This window comes from Elgaria multicarinata, chromosome 13, assembly GCF_023053635.1.
Source record: "Elgaria multicarinata webbii isolate HBS135686 ecotype San Diego chromosome 13, rElgMul1.1.pri, whole genome shotgun sequence".
Taxonomy (NCBI): domain Eukaryota; kingdom Metazoa; phylum Chordata; class Lepidosauria; order Squamata; family Anguidae; genus Elgaria; species Elgaria multicarinata.
Window position 1 is genome coordinate 30,586,691 of NC_086183.1, and position 16,507 is coordinate 30,603,197.

A 16,507-nucleotide genomic window follows, 5' to 3' on the forward strand; every position below is an offset into this window, starting at 1 on the left:
TGGTGTTTCTTTAGAGGGGAGGGGAGTATCCCAAGGAAAAGGGGGTAACTGGATTATGTGGTATGAACATATCACTGCCTGTACATTAAGTTGCTTTTATAAAGCACAGCTAGAGTGGAGCAGCCCTAACTTAGGGCATGTCTACACCAGCTCTGTATCCCGGGATCGTCCCGGGATCGTTCCTGTGCATCCAATTGCCACACAGGGGATCCCGGAAGCAGGCAGGGATGATCCCTCCATTTTCTTGAGATAACCCTTAGGTGTAGAAAGGGCCTTAGTAACCCAAGCAAAGGAGGCCAAGGAAAAGAGAGGACTCTGTATTTGGTGGCCTCCCCAGGCCTTTCCCTGCCTCCTTTGCCTTCCCTCCAAGGTTGTTTTTCCAATCTCGGAGAGGCAGCCGGTGCGGTTCTCTCCATGCCGGCTGCAAAGGGGAGTGGGAGGCAGCTTGGATCCCTGGGTCCAAGGTCAGAGCGCTGTTTCCAACCTCTGATCCAGGAATCGGAATTATCCTATCCCTCCCCCCCCCGACATTGTCTGGGGGCCACAGGATTGCTCTCCCCAGCAATTAGCTTGAAACTAATTGGACTCTTAATTCTCCCCAAGGAAGCACAGGAAGTGTGTAGCCTTGGGAGGGGGCTAATGGTTTCCTATCAGATCCCTCCCAGCAGAAATACAGTTCCCAGAGTTCCTCCAAAGGAGAGCTTGGCAGTAAATATCCTGTGGTTTAGATTATGTGTCAGGATGCTCCAGGACACTGCCACTTGGCAATCCAGCAGTGACCACGCCGGCCGCACCTCCACGCCAATCCTCCGATCGCTATAGCACTATTCTGTATTTTAGGGTGACCCTATGGAAAGGAGGACTGGGCTCCTGTATCCTTAACAGTTGCATTGCAAAGGGAATTTCAGCAGGGGTTGACAACAGAGGGCAGGCTTCCTGCAGCTTTAACTGTTGTGCTGAAGAGAGAATTTCACCCGGTGCTGCTTGCATACAAACGACACCTGCTGAAACTCCCCTTTCAATGCAACTGTTAAGGATACAGGAGCCCTGTCCTCCTTTTCATATGGTCACCCTACACGACATCAGATGCAGAGAGAGAGAGAGGAGTTCTACGCCTGCATCTCTGTGGTATAAGCTCTCGAACCTGGCCATTGTGTGCTACCCAAAATGGACGTATTCTGCCTGATACTGGAAGTATTAAGCAGACTTGGGCTTTCTTGGTTACCACATCAGAACAGGGACTTCTCGGTGACTACTTCCACCTGGCTGAGACGCCTTCCTTGCCTAAGCCAAAAGCATGCTGGGAGAGTGGGTCCTTCAGAGGGTGACCATTTATAGAAGTATCCATGCTACTGAATTAACAAAGAGTCAGTGGAGGCTGGTGGCTCTGATGTCAGTGGGGCAGTGAAGCCACTCTGGGTTTCAACGAAAACCAGTCAGAACTCTAAAGGAGCTATCAAATGACGTCACCGCCCCACTGATCATGCAGCCACCAGCTTCCACTGCAAAGAGTCCTGTGGTAACTGTAAAGTCTAGCAAATCTCTTGTAGCCTAAACCTTCACGGGGCAGAGCCCATTTTGTCAGACCCGTGAAATCTTGTGTGGCTCCTGCCATTCCGCATTGGCCAGTCTTTCACAGGGCCACAGGACTCTTTGTTGTATTCCCTGCTGAAAGAAATGATTGTGCAAGAGCTCTTCTTAATGGCACAAATAACTATCCAATAATAATAACCTTTCCCCTGAGACCAAAGACCTAACGCAGACTTGTAAACAGCCTAGTCGCCTGTGGCGAGTTGAGAATTGTTTTGAGGCAACCAAACCAGTGAGCTTTACAGAAGCTGGATTTATAAAGGCCACAAATTACTTAATAGGTAAGAGTTGGTCAGGTGAACTAGATAACATTCTTATGGACTAGCATCTTAGAAGAACGATTTGCAAAGCTAGCCTAAAGCCCTACTCATTCCCCTGCCAAGCGTCCCCACCACAACCGCCGGGGCTCCGGCTTATCCCGCCCTCCTGCGCCTCCCGTTCTCCAGGAACCAACCTGTTTAGCAAAGACGGCAATGTCTTCATTGAAGGAATCCGACGAACAGACGTCTCCTCCTGGATAGGAGCCAGAAGTATCCCTGGGAGAGCAAGTTGCCAACTCACATTTTTCAAAGACCAGGGCCAGCAGTGGGAACAAGGGGTGCCTGCCACACAAGAGAAGACACAGACGGTACAGCAAATCCACCAGCCAACGTTTCAGCTCAGAACAGAAACCAAGAGCAATGGAGAGAGGAGGAGGCAGGGAGGATTGAGTACGCAAGTCTTCCCCCCCACAGCTCCGTACTCGTCACGTTTCCTGAATGGCCGCACCACCGGCATGACGCAAGGCGAAAGGGCCCGCGGGTCATTGGTGCTTAAGGACCATTCAAAAGGTGCAGAGCAGGGTGAGGGAGAGGAATTACAGCACATTAAAACTCATGGACAATTGGAAGAAAGTATGTTGGTTCCCTGTGTTTCATTTCTAGGAGAGACATCTGGAAACCTTCGCTGTTGCTCCCCGTGCACGGAGACGGTCTGGCTCAGACTTCCCAGCAAGACTGTAACCAGCTGGGAATGATGGGATTTATTTATTTATTTATTGCATTTTTATACCACCCAATAGCCAAAGCTCTCTGGGCAGTTCACAAAAATTAAAACCTTTCAAAGTATAAAACAAACAGTATAAAAAAAACCCCATGATATCAAAATGCAATATAAAAACACAACCGGGATATAATCAGCAGCGGTGCAGAAATACAAATGTAAAACACCGATTTAAAACAGCCCAGTTAAAATTAAATTGATAGACTGTTAAAATGCTGAGAGAATAAAAAGGTCTTCACCTGGCGTCTGAAAGATTATAGTGTAGATGCCAGGCGAACCTCCTTAAGGAACTCATTCCACAGCCGGGGTGCCACAGCAGAGAAGGCCCTTCTCTTGGTAGCCACCTGGCTCACTTGCAGTCCAACACAGCTGGAGAGCAGGGGGTTGAGGAAAGCTGACCCCAGTTATTCATTGGGAACAAAAAGGCACTCTGCGCATGCCTCCAACACACCCTTTCGCCACAGGAGTGAATCCTGACATGAAAAGGCTATGTACAGGTAGGCCCTGTGGACTCAGTAGTAGAATCAGTGAAGCTCAGAGAAGTAGTTTTAAACACTGGACACATCCAGTCCATTCGCACATGTATGTGCGCACCCCTGACCTCCCTGCACCCCTTCTTGCCCCACCGACACTTGAGAACTTCAGATATCTGAACTGCCCGACTCCATCAGACCACATCGTCTGAGGTCGTGCGAAGGATACAGAAGCCCTGTCTCTGGTGTGGTGTGAACAAGGGCCGTTCACACAAGTAGATCACCACAGTGCAACCTCATCAAGGGATCCACACGCATGTGTCAAGGAAACGCAGACCCATGCTTAAAAAAAAGGGGGGAGGGGCAACATAGTAAATTTATTTTATTTTAAAGTAAATTCACAATTATTAAAAGCTGTGTAAGTTTGCGATTTTGGTTTGGATTCTTCATCCAAGTTTGGAATCTTCATCCAAGAGCAGATCAAGGGATCTGTAATGTTCCAGGAAAAGAGCAGATCCTGGGGTGGCGGGTGGGAGGAATAGAGAGAAATTCCTCAAAAAGAAAAAAAGGTCGGTATGTCCTATTTGAAACTATTTTCTACTAGGATCACAGTTATTTCAAAGATGTCTCTCGTGGGTCCGGGGAGGCGGGGGAGCCCCTCTCCATCCTGTTCTGCGATTTATGCCTTTACCATTTCAACATCCAACCAGTGAAGCCCATCCCTTAGTCCACCCCCCCCCTCGCACTCCCCCCCCCCTCAGACCCACCAGATTTGGATGGATAGCTAGAGAGACAGAGTGTTCCCAGCTATACATTATACAAGTTCACGCACCATATGTTACACAAATATTTGTAGCAGAGGCCCAGCACGGTGTAACTGTTAAGTGAGCGTCTCCACGGAACTTTTAGATCTCATACGTAAAACAAAACAAAACCAAGCAAAAAAAAATTTTTTTTTAGAAAAAGACAGACGGGAAGGCAAAATCCTGCACGATTTCCCCCTCTTTTCCTCAGCCTGTCCCATTCTAAGAGAAAAATTGCAAATTAAAACCATTGCCAGCTGTAACCAGGGATTTGGGGGTAGGGTGTTGGGGGGGGGGGCGAAAGGGGAATGTAGGCAGAGTACTTTAATGTCTCATAGGGTGGAAAAAAAAGATTCGTTCTAAGACGGCTGGAAAGCGTCAAACTGTAAGACGCAAGTCAAAGACGAAAGGAAGGGAAATCCATCATGTTTCTTTTAGGCTGTTTTCTCCCAGTGACACTCTAGTTTCTGCATTTCCCAACCTTCAGTGTAAGTTGGTTGGGGGGTGAGAATTGCTCTTTTGAGTTAGAACCTAGTGTTTTTGATGATATTTCTCCTGCCTTGGAACAACTGAGCCCAATCCACACCAAAGACGTAGTGCCCAAAAGTTCTTCCTAATAATAACAACGTGCCACCTCCTGTATCAGAGGCAGTAAACCTATATACACCATTTGCTGGGGAACATGGGCGGGAGGGTGCTGTTGCACTCATGTCCTGCTTGTGTCTACCAGGAGGAGGGCCTTCTCTGCTGTGGCACCCCAGCTGTGGAATGAGCTCCCTAGAGAGGGTCACCTGGCGCCTACATTATACCCTTTTCGATGCTAGGTGAAGACCTTTTTTTATCTTCCCAGTATTTAAACAGTTTGTCATCTTAGTTTTTAACTTTGCAGTTTTAAATCTATATTTTAAATCTGTATTCATCTCTGCATTGCCACTCGGTTTTATTCTGGTTGTGCTTTTATATGGTACTTTTATACTGTGTTTTTATACTGTTGGTTGTTTTATGCTTTGAATTGTTTTCATGGTTTTAATTTTTGTGAACCGCCCAGAGAGCTTCGGCTATTGGGGGGTATAGAAATGCAATAAGTAAATAAATAAATTTTGGGTTCCTAGTTGGCCACTGTGTGAACAGAGTGCTGGACTAGATGGACCCTTGGTCTGATCCAGCATCAGGGCTCTTCTGATGTTAATAACTGATTTCTCAGACACTGGCAAGAAAGGAGAGTGAGATTTGGGGGGGGGGGGAGCTACACTTGCCTTTTAAAGTTCATGTCTTCAGTTCTCAGTGCCCCTCCCCTTAAAGCTTTTTTTAAAATGTATTTTCTTTACAGTCGAAAAGAGATATTTATATAATTATTCACTACAGCAAATATTTAACCATTCATTTTAAAAAATCCAGCCATGCAGAAACAACATCCCCAAGAATCTAAGGGATAATCAAGTTGAGAAACTGAAAGAGGAAGGAAAAAAACGGGAGTATTTTCTTTCAATGGGCAAAAGTGGGGGGGGATATTTATACACCCACACCCACACCCCACTTTGTGCCATCACCTTTCTGCTCCTAATGACAGAGCTGTCAGCTGGTTGGGGTGAAGGAGTGAAAATGCCCAGCCGGACTGGTCCATAAATTTTTGTGTGGGGTCAAAGACGTTAGCGGTGGAAAATTTGGTCGATGGAAAGAGATTTTCAAACGCCCCTGTACCTAAACGCATGGGGCACAATCCACCAAGAGTTAGACATGGTCCCTACTGAAACCAGTGAGGCTTACTTCTATGTAAGCAGGCACGGATCAGGGTGTAAGTCGTCAGAACTACAGCACATATTATATTTTTTCAGTGTACACCTAAAAATGTACAGTGCAGATGCGACAAACATAACATATGTATGATTCAGGTGCCCTGGTTAAAGAGCTGGGATTGGCCGAAGATCCCAACCCAAGCGGACATTTGGTGGGAAAACCCACATTTTATTTACGCAGGATATGTGACATGACCCTTCATGAATCACAGCTACCCTCCCTTTTAAAGAAACCTACTGTATAGCTCATTCCTAATCATATTTGCTCAAAAGCAAGTGGAATAACCTAGCTATAGTGATTCATACCATGATGGTCTCCCATTTGGACTACTGTAATGTGTTGTATATGGTGCTGCCTTTGGAAACAGCCCCAAAACTTTGGCTTGTGCAAAATATGGCTATGAGAATTCCAACTGGGACCAGGTATTGTGATCATATTATGGTGGTCCGCTCTCGCCTGAGTTGGCTTTTAATTTGTTTGCAGGCCCAACTCACAGTGCTGCTATTGACCTCACTACCTGATGGAATGTCTCCTCCCATGTGAACCTGCCTGATGACCCATGGAGGTCCTTCCTCAGGTGCCTCCTCATGCTGAAGCTTAGAGGGTGGCAACGAAAAGAGAGAGCTTTTTCAGTGGTGCCCCCCGCCCAGGTCATGAATGCCCCTCCGACCTGGTGCCCACAGTGCTGTCTTTTCAGTGCCAGGCTAAGCCTTTCCTACTCTCCCAGGCTTTTCAAGTCATTTAAAGACTATATATAGATGTGTTATTATTTTAGTCCCCGCAATGTGGTTTTACCTCTTAGACCTGGTATTATATTTTATGCTGTGTCGACAATGTTTATTCGCTGCATGTTTTCAGTTTATTCTATTTGTCTCATTCTCGTTATGTTTTAAAATGGTAAAATGTCCAGGGGAAATTATTTTAAGAGAGGTTTAATTATAACATTTAATAGCTCATAGCCTGTTCTGGATGGGGTTGCACTGCCTCTGAAAGAACAGGTTCATAGTTTGGGGGTACTCTTAGACCCATTTCTGTCGTTGGAGGCTCAAGTAGCCACCACGGCTCAGAGTGCCTTTTACCATCTTCAGTTGGTTCGCCAGCTACGGCCTCTCCTGGACAGGGATAGCTTGGCCACGGTGGTACAGGCATTGGTAACCTCAAGATTGGATTACTGCAATGCGCTCTATGTGGGGCTGCCCTTGAAGCTGCTCCGGAAGCTGGAGCTAGTGCAGAAGGCTGCAGCTCGGCTGTTGTCCGGAGATGCCCCTTTCCAGCATGGAACTCCTCTGCTGAGGGAACTGCACTGGCTGCCTATTCGCTACCGGGCCAGGTTGAAGGTTCTTGTACTTGTGTACAAAGCCCTAAACAACTTGGGACCAGGATACCTGAGAGAGCGCCTTCTCCCTTACCAACCTGCCTGGTCACTGAGGTCATCCGAGGGCCTGCTCCTGGTGGTTCCACCTAGATCCATCCTCCGATTGGAATCCACCAGGGGAAGAGCCTTCAGCGTGGTGGCCCCCCTCCTGTGGAACTCCCTGCCTCTGGAGGCCAGGCAGGCGCCAACCTTGTACTCCTTTCGGCGCCTCCTGAAAACATCTTTATTCCAAGAAGCCTTTCTTTAATATGCAGCCTTGGATTTCTGTTTTTGCTTCTTTTAACTTTTGTTTTAACTGTTTTATTGTGTTTTTATTTTCATTTTATCTTGTACACCACTCCGAAACTTTTCAATGGGGAGCGGTATATATTCTAAATAAATAAATAGGGCTTACTTCTGAGTAAGCACGCTTAGGATCACGCTGTTAATCACAATCAAGGCTATGTACACAGATGGTGGAATAGGCCCCATTGAAATAAGTTGGGCGCGTATGTCCAAGGGCCAAACAAGCACGTAGGATTGTGCTGCGTATTATTTGCTGCGTTGTGCAGTGTCGATTCCATGAAAGAAAGTTTTCTTAAAACCATGGCTCCTGCTTCCATGTAATGTTTTTCCCCCAAGTCATGCATGATGTGAAGGCAAACTTGCAACACTAAACAGATCCACATCTGGCCAGCGCCTAGTAGATAGTACATCATCTGGGTTCACGCAATGTATTACCATAATGGAAGAAGTGGTGTTGTTATTGTTGTTGTTACTGAGCACTGAGTTCAGGAGTTGCCAATTTCCAACTCCATTTTGCTTAGGAATCGACAGTCTCTCCACCCCACCCCACCAATCAATTTCTCTTTTCTCTCGGCCCACACGTTTAAGGTCGGGCTCTCTGCAATGAATCCTACCCTTTTTATCCTCAAAAGAGCCCCAGAAGGAAGATTCCAGATGAGCAACTGCATTCGGTAAGTAACTCTCAAAGACAAGAGCTGCAGCATCTTTGCAAACTAGAGGCCTCTGCAATGATTACCCTGTTTGGAGGAAGGGCAATCCAGCTGCACCCCCAACCCAAATGGCTGCTTGGATCGCCAACGAAGCTGTTCACGAGCCAAAAGATGCCCCACTGCATCGTCACAGAGCTGAGGCCTACAATTCAAGACGCCAAGAAATCTGGAACGTGCTGCCCCAGCACAATTTCCAACCAAGGTTCCTTCCTCTCCCCCCGCCCCCCACCGCTCTTGCAGTCCCTGTTTTATAGTACTGTTATTTTATCAAACGTTACTGCATTTTATAGTTGGTTTTCGTTCTTGCCAGCTGCCCTTTATATGGATAAGATAAAATAACGTAGTGCAGCAATTTGAGACTGTAAAATGCTTTGGGTGATTTGGGGCATTTTCTGTACAGACTTGGAAGCAAAGCCTTCCTGGAAGCATGGAGAAAGCTCAGGCAGTATGGCACACAGAGGGCCAACCACACAGAAATATCGGCCACGAAGATCAATTTTAAACCAGTTTCCACATAGCAGTGGTAACGCATGTAATGACTCTATGAATTTATGGCTATCTGGCCACATCCTGCCAACCAAGACTCAGCCAAGAGCCTTGGGGCTGAGCAGGGATTCAGAATTCTCTGCCACGAGGTGTAGTGGTGGTGGTGGACCATTCACTGGTATACTTTCTTTTTTTTGAGGGATTAAATCCATTTAGGAAAAGGTCTATCAGCCGCTTTAGCTCCCATAGCTAAACCTCCAGCAGTATGACCTTGAATCCTAGAGACACAGAACAGGGGTGAGCCGTGGGCTTCTACTGCTGTCCCGTCTTGGACACAGGGCACTGGGCTAAGTGGACTCATGATGAGCCCTATGCAATCAGACCAAAGGTTCTTACATTGAACCACCCCTACCATAAGGCAGAGTGATCCGAGCAGCCAACTTTGACAGCTGGTTTTGAATGCCTCATAGCGCAGTAATTGGCCATTTATTTCATTGCTTATTATTAAACTTTTTCAGAACAAACAAACTAGTGTGGATTGTCCATGTCAGGTATCAAAGTATCTCCAAGTCCTTGAAGATATGAAGCTGGGCGTGGGCTACATCCAAACCTACCCACGATAGGCTCTGTGGTACAAAGACTGTCTGTATGGAACGATCCGCCACAAAGGGTTATTGCAAGAAGCAACAAAATCCGTTTGCAAAATACCTGTCTGTGCAGTGATAAATCACATTCATTAGATCACTAGATAGATAGATAACTTTTGAGTTGGGTGTGGGCAACGTACAGCACTCCTCCGTCTGCCCACACACCATTTGGCAATCTTGTTAGAATTAAAAAATATTCCCATTCTCGATCAGCTCAGAGGGCCATTTAGCCCAACGTCCTGTTTCCAGCCGTAGTTCAGCCTTGATACATGCATTTGGGGAGCTCACACCGTCTTTATCCTACCACAGTCTGGTATCCATAAGTAGAGAGATGGCCACTGATAGAAGACCATGGAAGCACCAAGCCTAATAACGCAGCTCCGTGAATTTGTCAGCCAAGATGCTGACCATTCAGTTCAAAAGCGTCTTCCGCAATTCCTTAACAAAGCACATTTTGTCTGCAAATAAACAAAACTATCCTCTTTACTCGGGGTGGTAGGTGGCTACTTCAGTTTTGCAGACAGGGAAACTGAGGCAGAGAGTGACCCATCTCCCACTTCTCCACCCCTAAAGATGCTCCATATTTTGCCACTTGAACCAGCACCATGTACATTGATGGTGCTATATAAATAAATAATAATAATAATAATAATAGGTGCCTGGTGAAGCTGTCTCTGCAAAGCATGGAAAAATGGAGCACTGGCTGCAGCCTTTGCAAGTTGATATTGAGATACTATTGTTTCTGTTCACTTTTAGCCATTTCTCAGCCACCATTGCCTTCTGTTCCCTACCTTTAGAACTTTCAGGCTCCTTTCTCTTTGTATTTGAAACAGAAGATAAAAAAATAAAATTCTTCTGGATTTGTGTTTGTTTTGTTACTGCTCTCGGGCCTTGGTAAAATTCTAACACTGTGATATAAACATCCGCTGTTGCTTATTTTTGCTGTTCTGTGAGTTCACCCCATGGCTCTACCAGAGTGCAAAAGGCCTTTAAAAAGTAGATGTGTGCAGCAGGGTTGCTAGAAATTAAGCGAGATGGAGGAGACTAAACAGGTTTAGATCTAGTATGGAAATTCTGAGACGTAGCCAAAAGATAAACAGATCTTTTAGTAAGGACACCCACCTGAGATTAGAAATAATAAGCACATGAGGAATAAAAGGAAGAAATTCAGGAACACGGATTTGCCATTGCCATCCCTTTGCATTGAAGAAACGATGAGAGAGAGAGAGAGAGAGAGAGAGAGAGAGAGAGAGAGAGAGAGAGAGAGAGAGAGAGAGAGAGAGAGAGAGAGCTGTAAAGCAGATAATCTCATCCTAATGAGAAAGACGTGATATTAAGCAGCAAGTCTTGGAAACAACGTGAAACGACCCAGCTGAAGTTCAAACAGATCTTTAAGACGATCCAGAAATCAAGACACCTCCTGCTGTGATTTAAGCGAGGGGATCCGTGGGGGAACCCAGTCACAAAAGATTCCAAAAGGAACCTGGTTGATTGGAATGGAAACCATCAACCTCACTGATCAGAATTCGGAGGGACCGGTCTGTTCATTCAGGCTGCCACCAGCGCAGACTTACCTGGGAGTAAGCAACGTCGAATAGAGTGAGGATTACTTCAGAGTAAACCTGCATAGGATCAGGCTGAAGAGCTGACGAGATCCACTATTATTAACAGCCCTCGGTAGACGAGAAAGAGGGAGCGCGCACCAGCATAGGAGCGCGCTGAATCGATTCGTTAAATGAGCCCAGTCAGGGATCCCTGTTTCGTGGGAAAGAAGACTGTGGGCAGATCTACTGAAGTGACGCCAGAGATCCCATCCGCTAGGGTTGGACTCCAAGAGATCCGGAAGAATTTAGGCGTGGAGAGAGAGGTCCCAGCGGAACCGAAAATGAAGATCTGACCTCGTCTCGATTATTTCGGGGAGTGGAGAGCGAGGGGGGGGGGGGATTTCCATCCAAGCAAGCGTGCAAGGGGTGGCGACCTGACCGCACGGCCCCGAGGCAGGCTTCCTCGGAAGCAAGCCCTCCGCAGCAACAGACCAGAGCCTCGACGCATTTTTCTTCCGAGTGAAGCAAAGTTCCTCTTGGGTTGCAGCTCTGGAGATGTGAACCCTCTCTCTGCCCACTGACCTGGCCGAGACACCGTGGGATTGACTACCGAGGACAGATGCTCAGGAAGATTGAGGCGCACGCCGGAACTTTCTGGGGTTGTTTGTTTGTTTGTTTATCCCTATCCAAGAGGACTTGGAGAGAAACGACGCAGATGCGAAAGAAAGTGGCGAAAGGGAGATCTTTTCGTGCCCAAATTGGTTTTGAGGCAAACTAGGGGAAATGGACCCTCTTAAGCCCGGTTGATTCCGGGGATCCAAGTTTCGGCCCATCAGAACCATCCGATTCTCTCTCTCTCTCTCTCCCTCCCCCCTTTCATACGGGATGAAGCACCAGTTCGACTTACCCGTAAATTTCATCCTTTTCTCTCTTCAAGGCGTCGTTGGTTCCAAGCCCGGGGGGCAACCCAGGCCGGTGGTTAACCCCAGCGGATCCATAAGGGGACCCCTGATTCAAAGCGTGATGCTGCAGACCCCTGCCCGTATGTGGGTCTCCAAATCCCGGCAGAGACACCCCGTCCATTCCGGCGTAATGTACCAATTCATCGTACTTAAGGGGAGCAGAACCAGGTACGAAAAGGTGAGGGGGGAGGAGAAGAGAGAGAGAAAGTTTAGTCGCCCGATCTAAGCACACAGATCGCATTTCTCACCACAATGTACCCCAAATAAATAGCACACCCCCAATATCGGGGATCCCCCCAAATCTAAGCATACCTAAAGATATATATATATATTACCAGGCGGAGGAGAAACCCAGGCAGATGCTTTTAAAGTCATTGACCTTTTGAAGCAAGTATGTGGAAGGTTTTCTCTGAGAAAAACTTGGGGCGAAGTATTGGGGGGCAAAGATAAAGGGGTACACTACCAAACTGGTTCTTTTCTTGCCCCTCTTGATCTTTCCCTCTTTCTACTGACGTCAGGACCTCCCTTTGAACATTTGCTAGTTTTGCTGCTGCTGCTGTTGTAGCAGATGTCCCTCGCCTCTCCCTCCAAAAAGTTTTCCTACACCCGATTGCAGCCTTACTTCCAAATCCTCCGTCCAGGGGACCACCGAGCATTTCTTTCCAACCGCCACTCACACAACAGCCCCCAAACTCCGCCGTCTCTAGCCACACAGCTCCATCTTTCGTGCCTTTCACCACTTAAGTCAATTTCATGCCACTGTTGGTCAATTTCACGAAACCGGCCTTGTTAATTTCAACCGCCATCCCGCGAGCATCGCGCCGAAGGCGCTGTGAACCATACCCCCCCTTTTTTTTTACACAAACAAAAAACCAAACCAAAACAAGAACCCCAAAAACAAAACACATAGACGCCCCCCCGCGCGCGCTCACAAAGTTGCTTGCAAATCAACTAGTAAAGTTACTCATTCGCCTGCAGTTTTATACACTCTCAACTCCAAAACTTCTCTCTTCCAAATAATTTGCTTTATAAATATACATATATAGCTAGAACCCAAATGGGTTGCATTTTTGCTAATGGGCAGGGGAACAGGTTCGTTTCTTTGGGGGCTTTAAAAGAAGGGGCAGACCTTTTTCCTGCCAGGGAAGGCGCTGAACTTTTGAGAGGGAGAGATTAAACACACACACACGCGCACACACGCACACACACACAAACAAAACTACTACTACTACTACAATTCCTCTTCCTATATGCGGCCTGGATTTTCCAAGTTGGAATTTTGACACTGAAAATCGGCATGACCTTTCCATGTCTGCAGCTAGACTTTTCAGAAGCTTGATTTTTCATTCTGAATTAACTTTGCCCCCACGTTCCTGCCAGGTCATCCGCCTGCCGTCCTCACCAGTTGCCACCTTAAAAAAGGAATCAACATTCTCATATATCCTCTGTTTCCCTTTTCTTTCTTTTTAAAGGGGGATCATCGTCTATTATTAATTAAAGTGCCCGCGAGGCACTTTAAACTTCAGGATTCTTCTTCTTTTTAACAGAACAAAAACATTCTCTCCCACCGACCCAGGAAAAAAAAAAGTGTGAAATTTTTCCACCCTGCCAACTATTCTTATTTAAATCATGCCTTATCTCAGCTGTTACGTGCACAGAAGAGCAAGATCCGTTTAACCTCTTTCGCTCTCTCTTATTTTGCAAACCCTCGCTTTCAATTCCACGGACTTCTTCTTTCGACCTGGGCAGTTTTCAAAATACACATTAAAAAATTTTTTTTAATTCCTCAGATACACTCTGGGGAGAAAGAACTGTTTGAGACGTCCTATTTTTGTTTTTTTAAATCAGTTTTAAATTCTTCGGGTGCAGAAGATAGTCCAAACGTTGGCTCTAAACATATTGATTATATTCATATTTTGAATTATCTTAACAGAGATTAAGTTTGGTGTAAGTTTGTAAAGGATGCTTCCCCACCCCCCTCCGCTTTTGCTTAGAGAGACCATTGGTTTCTAAAGTTGAAAAACTTAATCAGAATGGAGAGGGTATTTTACAAAGTGGTAAAGGTTGTCTTTAAGTGGAAAAAATAAATAAATAAATACAAGCTGCATTTCCTTCCATCAGATTATAGAATTCAAGAGCAGCTGGCTGAGAAATTTAGAGGCTTTCAGGAAGAAGTTGTTTATTCCGGGTTGCATTGAACGATAGCCCCACCCTGAATATAAAAACCCGAAATTCAAAATATTGCGGCTGCATCATCCCCTGTAGAAATAAGTGGAGGTGCTTGGGAATTAGAGTCCCATGAAAAGTTTTCTGGATTTCTTACAACGGGACACATTGAAGAGACATTAACCTCAGCCTTTCAAGGCAGTCAGATCTTTTCTGCAGCTCCATGGAGGGGGTCAGAAGAGAAAAGAGGTTGGAAAAACTTTAGAAAGGCAGCACAAAATGCTTCAAAGCATCCCCATTGAGGCTTTCAAATGAGCAATAGAAAAAAATCAAAGCAAAACAAAATGCAAAAAGGCTGGAGAAAGTCACAGAATAGTTTGCCCTGTGTGAGATGTTTTGCTTTATAAAGTTATACCCCAGTGCGTCTATTTTGCTGAAATTTGCTATGGAGACGTTCACAAACACACTACTCAATCTTCGGTCAGTTTTTAAGGAAAATCTGTTAAATCGCAACGTTAAACAGGGGAGGGGGGATAGAGAGCAATTCCTATTTATATCAGTTAGACGTGACAGCTATTTTACTCCCTTGGAAGGGAAATACTTTTTAAAAAAAGGTTTTCTTTAAAAAAAAAAATTTAAAAAAAGTTGCAGTCTTTCCTTTCCTTCCCCCATCCTCAAAATCCCACATGGCAGCCAAACCAGGGTGGTGGTGGTGGAGATAAATATTTACAAATAAGAAGGGGTGTGTGTGTGTGTGTGTGTTGAGGGTGGGAAAAATGAGCTTAGAAAAGAGACAGGTTCAACCTCACAACACAGAATTGAATGGCTGTAAATTCTAGAGGAACCAGCTCGAAGTTGAACTGTGTGAATAATTCACACCGTTGAAATTCCTTCTTGCCATTTTTGTTGTTATTGTTGCAAATAGGGAGGCAGTAAGAAAGATCCTTTAAAACTTTAAAATATAATAATAATAATAATAATAATAATAATAATGTCAGCAATCGCCTTTTTATTTTTTAATGTGCTAATAGAACATTCCCCCGTGAGCATCTTCCAGGAAGGATCTCGCATGTGAGAAGAAACAAGACTGAGGATAACAAAATCAAACCTTACCCTTTGCGCCATCGGACGCTCGGAAGTTTTTCCTCCGGGTTTCCTTTTCCTTGTTGCTTCTCCCCCCTGGGGGAGTGGGCTGTTGGGGAGGCCAGGGAGGCTTCAGTTCCGTCCAAAACAGAGATCTTTCATTTTGGACCCCTCCTGGTGCCCATCACTCCAACAGTACCAACGAAGGGGGGGGGGCAAAAAAGAGAAACTGTTGCAAATGGAGTTTTGTTTTTATTTTCTAACTCTATTTTTCCCCTCCCAGAAAGGGGCGATTTATCTGTGGCTTTGCTCAGGAGTAGGAGCAGGAGTAATAATAATGCTGATGATTATTTTTTTTTAAAAAAAAGAAATTACAAAAATCAAACCTTCCAAAGGTCTTTCCAAATATAGATAGAGAGATATAAAACAAACCTAAGTAAATTTAGCTAGCTGGAAGCCGGCATGACAGTTTGGCAGGGATGTAAATTTGTTTGCTTGTGTATAGAGGCGGCGGGGAATAGTTGCTTATTTTCTTGCTTGTAGGTTTCTCCTTTCTCCCAAGTAGACCTTTTCTTCTGCCTTTTGGCTGTCGTAGCTGTCCATCAAGTGCTGAGAGATGTCAGACCTCAAGTGACTTATGGTCCGTGTAGGAAAAAAATATATAAACAACCCCGTGGTAGTTTGAAAAGGGGGGGAGAGAGAGAGAGAGAGAGAGAGAGAGAAGGGGTGTGTGATGATCAAACAGCAGCAACACCCCTTCTCCAAAACACATTCACTGGTCTCACACTCCTTTCTCTCTCCCTTTCTTTCCTGATTCTTTTCTTATTTCCCCCCCCTCTCTCTTTCTTTTCTTCTTCTCCCCTTTAAATCATGGACATGAACTCTCCCGCCTTCCCTCTCTCTTCCCTGTTAAATGGTTGTGGTTTCAATCCTATCAAAGCAAGAAGCAAGGCATGAAACCGGGGGGGGGGGGAGAAAGAGAGAGGGAGAAGGTGCAAGAGAGAGGTGTGGGGGGGCTCAGAGGTTCCAAAAAGCCCCCCCACCCAGCATCTCCACCAAGGAGGATTCAGCTCCCACCCGGCCCCCTCTCGACTCAGCAAGCAGGGAGGTGGTGATGTGAGGGGGGGAAGAGAGAGAGACACACACACACACAAGATGGGTTTGGCAGTTTCTCCTGTTCTCCTCCTCTTAAAGCAGCAGCAGATCTGTCTGGGGGGGGGCAGCACGGGAGGGGGGAGAAGAGAGGATGAAATTGACGAGGCGCCCTCTCTCTCTCCTGCTTGGGAGTTTAGATTTTTCAAAACAAAAAAAATCGGTGATGGTAATTCTATATATCTTTTATATTAAAAATAATAATAATAATAATCAAAAGCGGTTGCCTGCGTTTTCCCCTCGTTGCACGCGCTTGCTTCTTAGGTGCTTGCTTGCTTCCCCCTCTGTATATGTGGAAAGAGGAGGAGGAGGAGGAGGAGGAGGAGGGGAGAGGCAGAGAAAGAAAGATGCGCTCTCTCGCTCTCTCTCAGCTTCACAGCCCTGAGCTATGAA

The 16,507-nt window shown here is 45.9% G+C and overlaps 1 protein-coding gene across 3 annotated transcripts in view; it reads right to left on the reverse strand.

Moving 5' to 3' along the window:
• Positions 1 to 16,175, reverse strand: part of MEIS3 (Meis homeobox 3) — a 55,139-nt gene extending 38,964 nt beyond the window's left edge. For all 3 annotated transcript variants that reach the window (XM_063140519.1, XM_063140517.1, XM_063140518.1), the window contains exons 1-3: positions 14,993 to 16,175; positions 11,659 to 11,861; positions 2,045 to 2,192 (exon numbers count right to left, since the gene is read on the reverse strand). In XM_063140519.1, the coding sequence (XP_062996589.1) occupies positions 2,045 to 2,192; positions 11,659 to 11,861; positions 14,993 to 15,004 (363 nt within the window). In that variant the 5' untranslated portion in view covers positions 15,005 to 16,175. The remainder of the gene's footprint in view (positions 1 to 2,044; positions 2,193 to 11,658; positions 11,862 to 14,992) is intronic.
• Positions 16,176 to 16,507: the final 332 nt, after the last annotated feature.